Source organism: Syngnathus typhle, linkage group LG2 (genome assembly GCF_033458585.1).
Source record: "Syngnathus typhle isolate RoL2023-S1 ecotype Sweden linkage group LG2, RoL_Styp_1.0, whole genome shotgun sequence".
NCBI classification, from domain to species: domain Eukaryota; kingdom Metazoa; phylum Chordata; class Actinopteri; order Syngnathiformes; family Syngnathidae; genus Syngnathus; species Syngnathus typhle.
This window is the reverse complement of record NC_083739.1, coordinates 13,208,745-13,221,049: the sequence shown is the minus strand read 5'-3', so window position 1 is coordinate 13,221,049 and position 12,305 is coordinate 13,208,745. Positions and strand designations below refer to the sequence as shown.

The 12,305-nt window shown below is 39.5% G+C and overlaps 1 protein-coding gene across 2 annotated transcripts in view; it reads right to left on the bottom strand.

Moving 5' to 3' along the window:
* Window positions 1-12,305, bottom strand: part of LOC133144914 (cadherin-4-like) — a 150,097-nt gene that overhangs the window by 86,352 nt on the left and 51,440 nt on the right. For both annotated transcript variants that reach the window (XM_061267975.1, XM_061267966.1), the window contains exon 3: window positions 4,514-4,537. In XM_061267975.1, the coding sequence (XP_061123959.1) occupies window positions 4,514-4,537 (24 nt within the window). The remainder of the gene's footprint in view (window positions 1-4,513; window positions 4,538-12,305) is intronic.

Here is a 12,305-nt window from a genome sequence, read left to right as displayed (position 1 = left end):
TAGCACTGCCACTGCTGTCATGTCGCCCATATTTACTGTTCATGTGAATGCTATTTGATTGGTGAGATGATGTCACTAGTGAGTAGCACCCAAGGAGACTGTCATCTGACTAGCACTTCAAAGACACGAAAAGAAGAAGACTGAAACAAAACCAAATAGATGGCAACAATTACTATTATTATCCGTTCATACAAACATGTTTACGTTGGTTAACAGAACCAGCGCTTCTGTCTCAGCCACCTACAATGCATGCTCACTTATGATTATTGTTGACGGAAAATATTTGTTACAATGTCACCTATAAAACTCAGACTAATACCAAATTGCAAATTTCGATTGAATGAAAATTGCTTTCCGCTTCATTTGTAGTCGGAAGCACCCGTTGACTCTTTTAGCAGCCAAGATTGATGAAATGATTAAAAAGAATGAAGTGGTTTACATCCGCAAGAAATCATCCAAGGCACCCTCCTCTTTTTTTTTTTATTAGACAGCAAAATCCAAGAGAAAGAGTGACACAGGTTCACCCCAGCCTCGAGGACTGAACATCTTTAGGTCAGGTCAGTCTTGGGGAAACAAGAATCTGACTGCAATCCCCTGAAGCATAATGCCGTAATGTTCGGGTAGAATTATTTGCTGTGATTCCGATAAATATGACCACAACAGAAAACATTAGGTTGGGAGACGCCACAGAACCATTGTACCTCAAATCTTAGTGCCCAAGGAAAACTGATAACAGCCTTTTAATGGGATAAGAACATCCAGTCCCATTCCCAGAATCTTCTCATCCTGGCTACCTGCAGGCAGCGCAGCGCTAGATGAGGATAGAGCCAGTCTAATCCTTCTGTTTCGCCTTTCTGTGGTTTCTTAGAGCTTCTCTGCTCCCCAGACGCAACCTGATGACTCTAATTGCCTTCCTCTGGCTGGAAGCATCGATGAGAAATGCTCAAAAGATGTGAGCTGCAAAACAGTATTAAAGCATGTAGAGGGCACATTCGTATTCACCTACATGCTAATGTCTCGTTATATACTTGGATGAACTCATCAGTAGAAGCTAAAATGTTTAAGAGGCCTTACAACGCTCTTTCATATACATTGAGCATAACATGGTATAAGAATGGTGTTGTGGAGAATTATTATGAACCAAATGTGTTAAAATGATACATTTGATTAATTGGACAGTTTGTTGTAATGGTCAAGCACTCACTTTTGCTTTGGGATTAATATGGTGGTCTATTTCTTCTCTTTTATCAATTGGTTGTGGGATAAATATAAGCGCTCCCAAATTTTGTGGGGCACAGACACATTGGCAAACTCAATATGCTCCCCACCCCTTGCCCGACAAATCTTCTGAAATAGGTAGATAACTAAAGATTTATTGAGTTGTTGGGTCACACATACAAGTACCGTGTTTTCTGCACTATAAGGCGCACCGGATTATAAAGCGCACCTTCAATGAATGGCCCATTTTAAAACTTTGTCCATATACAAGATATATACATTTGGTCCGCGGCCCGGACTTTGGACACGCCTGCTGTAGTGGCTCAATATTGGTCCATACATAAGGCGCACCTGATTATAAGGCGCACTGTCGGCTTTTGAGAAAATTGGAGGTTTTTCGGAATTAAACAAAATAATTTCGGAATATTTGTCCAGTTTAACATCACAGACCATGAACAGAAAACAAGCAAACGCTGCATGCATCAAAAGCAAAATATTAAAGTCAAACGACAACAACGACTTGCTGTATAAGGTGGCTGTGCTGGAATTTGTTGATTTAGGGGGCGTGGGTATTGTTAACATTTCAGCTTTAGGTGTTTACTGGCTAAATGCAAAGGCAGATCTTCGAGTTGTCTGAAGAACACGGAAGCAACAGCGACAAAAGATCAATCAAACAAATGCAACATGTCCCTGCACCAGCTGTCACTCTAATTACCTCCCGCCACTGTTATCTTTAGCATCAATTCTATGCTAATGTGCCAGGTGATAGTGGCAGTGGCTGTGCGTGAATTCCACTTTCTCCTAACGAGCATCTGATTTCCATAGAGACCACAAACATCTTTCTGTAGTAGCTACAGACCTTCTGTATGTGGAGTTAAGCTGTGTTCTGCATTCATGCCCTTGTGCTATTGTGCTGGTCTAGATTTTAATGGTCTATGCAGTTTACTCTTCAAATATTTCCACATGAATTATTAATGCGCGGCAAAGGGTTTGTTCACTAAGAATTAGCTTAGGCTATAACATATGGGCCTACCTGAGGAGTACGATGTGTCTCTCCAGAGTAAACGAGCCAACTGGAAAGTTGTGTAGCATCGGTAACCCAGGTTGATATGCAGGTTTCTCTTGAGTGTCTTTAGTCTCCTCACATGATATAAAATGCTAACGTTAGTCTGTTGAATTTATCCCATATCTGTACTTTAACAGCATGTTCATCACTTTTACTGCTTGTAAATGGGGAAATCCCGATCCTTCATTTTCAAATCCTTCACTTGGGAAAAAGCTAAATTCCCATTTTATACTGGCGTATTAATGTGGAATTTTCTCTCTGATACAATAGATAAGGAATTGTTCTTTATCAACATTTCTCTCTCCCTTTTTGTATCATGTCAGGCATGTTTTATGGTTTGTTGATTTTTGTTCACAATTCTGCAGTGCATTTCATCTGATCCTTACATGCCTACAGGCTTGACAGAGTAGCGCCACTGATAGCCGTTAGAGGAATTATAGGATCTGACTTCATTAGCCCTGTTAGCGCTAAGCTTCTTTACCCTCACTCATGCCTGGCTTAACCTGCATACTGATAAATGGTGAAGTGGAGAGAAGCAAAAGATAGGCGGAGACAAAGAAGGCTGACACTAAAGCAGTGCGGGGACAAAGGCATTTAGAGCATGAGGCAAAGGTGTCAAACTGGAGTACAGAGGATGAGAAGGGGAAGGGCGCGGCATAGAGCGTGTGAACCTGAGGCAGCAAAGGGGATGAAGCTCAGAGTTAGTGGCTGACTCGAGAGGGATTTAGAAGGAGAAAGCAGCAAAACAATCCATTAACTCAGATCGTGGTTGATCAATTACTCATCTAGCGCATCAACATTCCAAGTGGTTTACTGATATTCTATCAAGAGCGTGTTGGAGAATTAACACTGACCTCTATGAACTCACGAGCAGCCGCACGCACCTTTGAGTTAACATGTGCATTCAAGCACATATGCACGGATGCTTGTCCTTAAGTGCATTCATTTGGTTTTCTTCTCAACAGGAAGTCTCAACACTAAGTCTTCTGCTCCCGCCGCTGGCAGAGCTTTTTGGCCGGCTTAACTACGCCCACAGCCCCCCGAGGGGACAGCCCGTGACGGATGGTTGCGCGTGTGACTCCGATTCGATTCAGTCCATTTGATAAATTTATTGCTGGCATTTTCAAAATGGAATTAGTGCGATGTCGCAGAGAGACTGTTTTTGCAGCACAGGTGGCAGAAATATACTTCATGTGGCAAAGAGGGGGGTGGGGCAGTTGGATAGGGTTGTCACGGCGAGGGGGGCACAGCAAAACTAACGAAGGAGGTCGTGTTATGACAAGCTCATGTATTAATCATCTTATGGGTGGGGACAGAAGGAAAGGTTATTGGAAATCTGACTGCCACATGCCCTTCAGTCAAACAAGGAACAAGTAGCAATGTAGATTTTGAACAGTTGCGAGACAGACATCTATAAAGATTAATTGAGATGGATTGAGAAGTCAGCCGGAACAAATGTTCTACTATATCCACCATTCATACGCTTGCAAATATCAAATTCATATGCGAGCAGACTCTTGTCGGTTCTATTTGTTGTTGTCCAAACTCTTTGCCCCGAGGTCTCGCGTCTCGTCAGCTCCATCAAAGTCACGTCTGTCAGTCATGTATGGACACACAAACAATATTTTTCACCACAGCAATAACACCGCAAGACTTGGAGAGTGTTTATAAATACTTCTGACTTAGTTGAATAGACAAAAGAAATCGGGCCAGCTATAGATGCACGGCAGCCACTTTAAGTGAGCACTCACTCATTGTCATAATGTGTGGCATTATTTATCTCATTCCGAAATATATGCGAGTGTACCGGTGACGGGATGATGTACGCTATGCCGGCCCTTCAACATTCATCAGCCTGGCCAGCCTACATCACTTACCTTTATAGGCCTGTGTGACAGTGTCATATACTGCCTATCATCGCATATAGGAGACGGAAAACAGTCTGTGTGTGTGTCTGTATATGAGGTGGGGTGGGGGTCATGGGCATGAAACACTTGTCGCAAAATATGTTGACTCTATAGCACTATGTACTGATACAACCTTTGAATTGTGCTTGGAATATTTGGAATAATAATCATGCTTGATTTAACATTATCCTTTATGACTTTTGACGGAAGACATTAAAACCATAAGTAATAAATATAAGTCATAAAATCAATAAAGACCTAAAACTTATTGATTCAAGACACATTTGGATCATTTGCAAAAAATGTAAACCCAGAGTCATACCTTTCTGTGATGACACAATGGCACCTGCAGAAAGAAGAGAGAAGACACACATGAATGAATCATGCTGTAGTATCCACACAAAATTCAGTCATCAAATACAGGAAAAGCAATTTTTTTTTCTTATTTTACACTTGAGCCTGAATAAACATTAAAACAAATACCATACAGAAGGTGAGAGGTCCACACGCATAAAAGACTAAACGGCTTTTCTATGTTCAGAAGGAAGCAACCAGGTGGAGGACGTGAGCAAAACACAAGGCAGACAAGCCTTAAGTAGAGAGGCGAGAGTGGCCAGACCTCTATCTCTTAAACAATTCACCCCGAGCACCCTTGGACACTGCTGAAGAGCACTGAGACAGAGCAAATCAAATCCTTTCGGAAAGCATTTTAGACTATTTTTTTTTTCAGAAAACCAACAATCCATTGCCGGCCCATGGGATGTGCTCTTGGGCAGACAATAATGCATCGCTGCCCTGTTTTTACAATACAGAGCAATTTTTTTTTTAAAACAACTAAGGGATATGTGTTTGTGAGAAAGAAAAATAATGAACAGTACATTGATCATGGTATTCTAATACCAGGTTGAGACTAGCATGTTTTGAAGTTTTTGAAGTGTTTGTGCCCATGGACAAAAAGTTTGCATTAAAAACAGAAAGGACTCTTGTGTATGCCAGTAGCTATGCTTCAATAATAATAATAATAATAATAATAATACAAATTATTATTATTACTATTATTATTGTACAATCTGCAAAAAAAACATCTAAATATGTTGATTTAGAAATTTTCAGGGGAGATTTTTCTTTCTAGATTTCAAGATTAACAAATGGGATTGCGAACAGGTCAAGGTGTACCCTCGCTCTCTTAGCTGGAAAGGGCTTCAGCTAACCCATGACCGTGAGGGTACTTGATAAATGGATGGGTGTCACTCAACATGGCCCAGTCAAATAGATCTAGCCGTACACCATCAGGGGCACAAAATACGGCCAAGCATTTCTGACAAGGCTAAATCTTATGCAGTCAGTCCCTTAGTGAAAGAAAAAAAATGTGAGGAACTGTCATGTCATTGCCATGGTCCAAAACACTTCCTTCTCCTCTTAGTTGCAGTTTAAAAGCACCACACTTCACAGCTATATCAGCAGCATAAAGTGAATGAATTTAAAGCCTAATTTGAAGTGAATGTGTGAGTGACGTCCCGATTTGCCTTTGGGCCCGCGGCAGTACCCTTGTGGCTTGGAGTATTATGTAAAGTAGGCCATATGTCGACGCAGGTTTGCACATCCCAAAGGATGCGTGGAAGCCAAATAATGTTTCAGCATGCCTGGAGATAGAAAAGTTTTTACGTAATTTGCAAACTAAGAATAAATATACCGCAGATGTTTTTTTTGTGTCTTCTTTGTGGATCATGAATACATCTAATTAAGTCAAACGGCGTACTATGCAAAGCTCAGTTAGTAAAGCATAGTCATCTCGAGATGTACATATATTCATGATCCATTAAAATAACAATCAACCATGACTGAGTTGATACAAAGAAAACCAATAAACAAGTATCACATTTAAACGTGAAAAATTGGTCAATTAGCTTTGCACTATTTAAAATTATGAGACTCTAAAGCACCAGGGTGTACGTTTTCAGTGGTTGTCCTCTGAGCACCGCCCAAATTACTGCTGACAATCACACAGAAAGTGATTGTAGTAAAGTAAGAAGATCCCAAATTAAAAGTCCTCTTTGGTGCTTACACAAAGCCTTTCTCACTTTTATTTTGGAAGAACACAGTAATAAGCATCAACTCTATTAGCGAGAGATGCTAACAACAGCATCAGCTAATTAGTGAGTTAATTATAATTCAACACTTTTTTTGTCTTTTCAATGGTCCACATAGAGATTTAACTAGAGTAGTTGAACTGACTTCTGTGTTTCCCACACTGTAACGTTGATCTCCATGGACAGTAATTGGTACTCTTGTTTTTGACAAACCAAAAGACATTTGTGAGTAATGAAGGAAAGAACGAATCCATTTTGGTGCCGCAGCCCAACTCAGCTGAGATCCCAGCCGAAATCACTCATTGGAGTCAATCACACACCACCTACACTCTAGTCAGCAATGTGAAGGACCACACAATTCATGGCTGAAGATTGATTTGTGACACGGTATCTGTCATTTCCTAAATCTGGCTACCTCACTTTTGTACGGTGATGTGTTTTGTTGCTCGGAACAAAAGACCGATTTTTGGATTTATGAATCAACATGATCTAATTTACCTGGAAACAGTCAAATACATAAGTATTAATTTTGCTTAGCGGAAAAGGTGGGTTTTCAGGTAATCAATGTCAAGGATTGACTTTATCAAAGAACAGATTCCATTATTTGTCTACAAGTATCCGCTTCTTTTGGAAATACAAGTGCTGCTCCCATGGAGACCAACAAAGTGTCTATATGTACAAACCAGCAGAGCAACACACACTCATGTTACCTTTTGGACAGGGAATTTTGTCTTCCTGCTCATTATATACTAATGAGTTATCTATTAATGAAAATGGAAAGCATTTATTTTGTGAGCACAAAGGTTTCAGTTGGATTAATTACTGCACTGCAGCAGCAAAATGAAAACAGCAAGTGCAGCATCAGTCTTGTGTGGCACATTAGCCATTAGCCAACTGTTATCAACGGCTGGCAAATGGCCCTGTGTGACTCGACGAGGAGCAAAAAAAACTCTTGTACGAGCAAATCAAACTTCAGGAGGAGTGCACTTTTGTCACACGCTTAATTACCGGCTGCATTTGTGTACTTTTACTCACAGTAAATCACTTTGGACAAGAAATGACCAAGTAAAATACATGAGTGTATTGCTAATTGAATTATATTTGTTGATTTGTCAGTTCAGAATTCATGTCGTATTTTAAAATCATGGGGTCTTACTTTGATTTGAGAGTATCATAATCCGGAATTTTACATGCCTACTGTTTGTTGCTATGTTTTGGGTTTTCTTTACAATTGAGTTGAGCCTATCTTTGGCATTTTGTCATGTTCATTTGTCTGTATTGCATTTCGAATTGGAATAAGACTCAATCTAATAGCCTGCTTAACCGCTTGATATCCCATCAGGCTCTCCTTGGAGAGGTCAGTCAGCAGGAAGGGGTACTGGGTGCGTGCCTAGGCTCTGGTCGCCTTAACAGATGGTTCTTGATCAGATATTAGAGCTCGGGCTGCGGGGTCGGTGAGCCGCAAGTGTTCGGCTCTGCCCGAGGGAACTACCCCCGTTTAAACCGCCTTGCGATAGCTCGAGTTCTGGTGCCAGGCCATTGGCTCAGATTTGCAGCCAGACTGCTTGGACACTGGGATGATGACAGACTGCAATCCTTAATCTGAGTAGAACATAACTGTGGTTACGTACTTTCACTTGGTCCGTTTGTCATGGGCCATTCTGATCGTAAAACGCGCCATGATCTTCCAACCGTCATCTTGAATGAATGGATCGGAACCGCCTGCGCATTGAGTTGCCTTGTGTACGTAATGTTCTGCATAAATAAAACTGCCTCGCCTTTCCTGTTGCTCGTCATGTACAAGGACAGATCATTAAATTAAAAATAAATGGTAGCTTGAGTCTCATATTAAAATTGAAAATTTTCCTTTGGGAGCATTTTAAACTACAGTAAATCCTGCTTATACATGTATTAATCTGCAGCCTCCTACATCAATAAAGCGAGATTGAAAGAATGGGTGGGGGGGGGGGCTGTGGAAACAACACCAGAAGCTTTATTTTTGCTTTCCCTGCGCCAGTGGTAGTCTAAACAAAAACAGCTTTAGATTTGACCTTCACTTCCAGAACAGTGGTCCTCTCTCAGTTCTGGCTGCCACCTGCAGATCAGAAAGGAAAGAAACCTTTCTTTCTTTTTCACATCCACTTTGTCTTATGAACATATACACAACTATTTTATGTAGTGTATAATTTCCTGTCTTTTATATAGTTTCCTCTTCTATCTTTCACCCCATTTCTTATTGTGAGATATTTGCCTAGCGACACCCTTGGCAGGTCGGTCACTGAGTGAACAAAGCGTTATTTGCATATTATTGCAATATTTTTCACTCTCCTCTTATCGGATGCAATTTTGTGTTTCAATAAATAGTGATCGCTGAAGAATTTCTGATTAACTTTCTAATTTTGCTTTGCTTGAAATATTATCATAGAATATAAAAAATGTGAAAGTGGACACAAAGGATTGGACATCTGTTCGGATTCAAATGGACACAAAAGTGAGAAAGGGCTTCAAACTGAACCTTTAGAGACAGTGTGCAGAAATAAAAAATACATATCTGCTTTTAATCTTCCTCTTGAGGGCATGCATTATGCAGTATTCCCACTAGAGGTGAAAGGTTGCTATTTTCACAAAATGTCTATTGCATTGCTTCATATTAAATCAAACCACACAAATATTCCAAATGTAGTAACATCTCATTTTTACCCTTGGCGGTTTCTTAAGGACCTCAATAGCAACATAAATAAGATGCAGGGTGAAGAAAAGCTAATGATTTTCTTTTTTCTTAATCACAAACTACAAAAACATTGTAGAGCACTTTAAGCTTATATTGAAGCAGCTATAAATATTATGCAAATGTTGAACATGATATTGGTCTCTTAATTCCCTTATTTGCATATAGAAAAAATGTAAGTGGGGTATAATATTAGGAAGGGCTAAAGGCTCTCATTATCACTAACTAAGAGGATATACGTATATCATTTTTCAATGTACAATTAATCTGTATTTATTCAGAAAATGTCATGCATCTTCATAGTTCTTGCTCAGACACGCATATCTACACGCACACACAAAATGAAGAAAGATAAAACTAATACGAGTGGCCACTAAGTAAAAGATAACGTCATTCCAAGCTTATACGGCGGTACTGATATCATTTGAAGATGGCTGGTGTTTTTTTTTCATCAGTTACTTGCGATGAGGATTACATATTAGATAAGAACAGCATCTCTCCGAGCCATTTTAAGATTCGTTACGATACCCTTTCGAATCTTATCGCTGTTCTCTATCAATAGTAATCACTGAAACCTTGAAGAAGACTGGTTGAAACTTTTGGCTGGTAAAAAAGTGGTCATGAAACAAGTATTCTTTTTCAACTGAACATTTCATGAAATTAATTATTCTTCAGAAAAACAACAACACTGCGTGTTTATCTCTCGGTAATTATTTGATAAAAACGGATTCACAGGGTAGGAGAGAAATTGTTGCAGTATGTTGTAAAATAATTTATTCCAAAAGATGTTTTTAAACAATTATGTTGTGTTTTGTTTGACAAAGGACACACCTGCGCACTTCAAAATTTCAAGTGTGCAGCACTAACACTCGAAAACATTGCCTACATAATATTAAATTAGCGTACGCACTCTTTAAACTGTGCTAGTTTGTTCAGAGTTACAGAGACAGTTTTGAACACTAACGATAAACCCTTAGGGGAATGGATGGATGTTGCCATGCTTTTCAAATGAAATTAAACTGTTTTCAAGAAAAAAACTCAAGTGCTAAGAAATAACTTTTTCTGACCTCGGCGTTATTCGGCTTAATGGACGCAATAGTTGTCCTTGTGAAACATTTCTTTCGTCTTTGCTAAGACTTTGGTGCGGAGGCACCTTATCGTAAAGGAGAATAGGGTTGCGGCCGTGGGAATGATTGTCATTGCCGTCACAAAGCAGACTTCCAGCAGGTCTCCTTAGAGATAAGAACAAGCTGTCTATCCTGAGTTCACTGTTGTAACGGTCGCTCTTCCTAATATGGCACATCTCGGATTGTCTGACACTGTTATTTCTTTGACCAACAGCATTAATTTGCTTTCCATTTTCTACGACAAATCCTAACCTTTAAATTGGCTACCGTATTTTCCGCACTATAAGGTGCACCAGATTATAAGGCGCACCTTCAATGAATCGCCCATTTTAAAACTCTGTCCATATATAAGGCGCACCGGATTATAAGGCGCACCTTCAATAAATGGCCCATTTTAAAACTTTGTCTATATGTAAGATATACAGATTTGGCCCACGGGCCGGACTTTGGACACACCTGCTGTAGTGGCTCAATATTGGTCCATATATAAGACGCACCTGATTATAAGGCGCACTGTCGGCTTTTAAGAAAATTGGAGGTTTTTAGGTGCCCCTTATAGTGCGGAAAATACGGTACTTATGATGATGCTCCTGGTTATTTTGTTCATGGTTTCACAGAATTCCCAGAATAATGTATTGCTTACTAGGGTATTAGGTTACCCACAGAGAGTACATAACTCAAAGGGGGTCAAGTGCGGCACATGAAGCGGCCCATGTTAGATTTAATAGAATATGGATTCCGTTGCATTGTGATTGATCCGAGCAGGGCAGTGCACAGACCTTTGGAGAACCCAAAGTTGAAAAGAGGCCACATGGAACTTCTTTTTAATTATTGTGGAAAGAATTTAAATATAACATGTGCGCAAACTGGATAAGTTGTAGTCATTCAATAGAAATTCAAAGCTCCCTATTGAACAATTGGGTACGGAAATTGAGAACTCCTTTTATGGATATGGTCGAGGTAGTGGCAGAGTCCAAAGACGATGGATGGCGAGATTGTCAAATTTTGATTTGTTTAAGGCTACAAAATGGCAATCAAAACATTCTCAGAAGTACATTGCAGGCTATTGAGGAGAACATTGACTTTAAATGACATTTGCTCATCCGACACTCTCCTCCTTCATCCCCCACATATACTCAAGAACATACGTAATTGACAGCCATTAAAATGAATGAGAATGTACTTCAAAAGATGTTGCTAAATATCCAATGTATGTTTTCCATGAAAAATTGTGGGGTGATCACAAGAAGATAAAAAATATTTATATTTGACACAATATTGAAAACAAATACGCAGGAATAAATAATGTTACAATACAAAGCTCCAAACAGATTTTCACAAACAAGCAGATGCTAATTAAAAAATTAAGAGGGGGGGGACAGAAGGCCATTTTGTGCATCAAGGCACCCATAGCTTCACTTCTCTGCATGTACCTGGCTCTGAGTGAGTTCATTAAAACTTGCTATTAGGAATAATGTATTGGTTGTTAAAATAGATGTTGCTTTGGGATGTATTATAAAATGTTATCCATATCTTTAAACCTGAAGGAATTGTATTGTGAGTAGCATTTCAAATATTAGTAAATAGATCAAAATTTGAAAAGCAGTAATTTCATTTCTCTTGCAAGACAATCATAGCGAGCGCCATGCAGGGTTGGACAATTTTGTAATTTCAGGTGGGCTTATTTTATTTTTTTGGCCGTGGCTGTCTTCTAAAACCTGCCTAGCAGGATACCGAGCAATGAAAGAACCTGCTCTGAATTCAGTAAGAAAAAATAAAGGTCACCCGTAGAGCACCTTAATCAATGTGCTGCTGCTTATTAAAAAAAAATAAAAAATTTAAAATGCAATTAAGAAGCAGCTCAGTATTGTATAGTCCCCTCGGCTGGAACCTCGGACCAGCAGTTTTGGAATATCATTCATTTTATGCACATAATAAATCAGGGGTCACCAATCTTTTTGAAACCGAGAGCTACTTCTTATAAACTGATTTCCGAGAAGTGCTTCCACTTTGATACACACTCAAAATAACAAAGAAATAATAAAACTATTTTTTGCCATTGTTTTCGGAAAAGCACTACAATTAATACAATCAGCTCACTGAGCTGTTTTTAGAACAGCCCCTAAAGCACCGTGGCACCCCTGTACTAAATGTTCTATGTTGAGTATT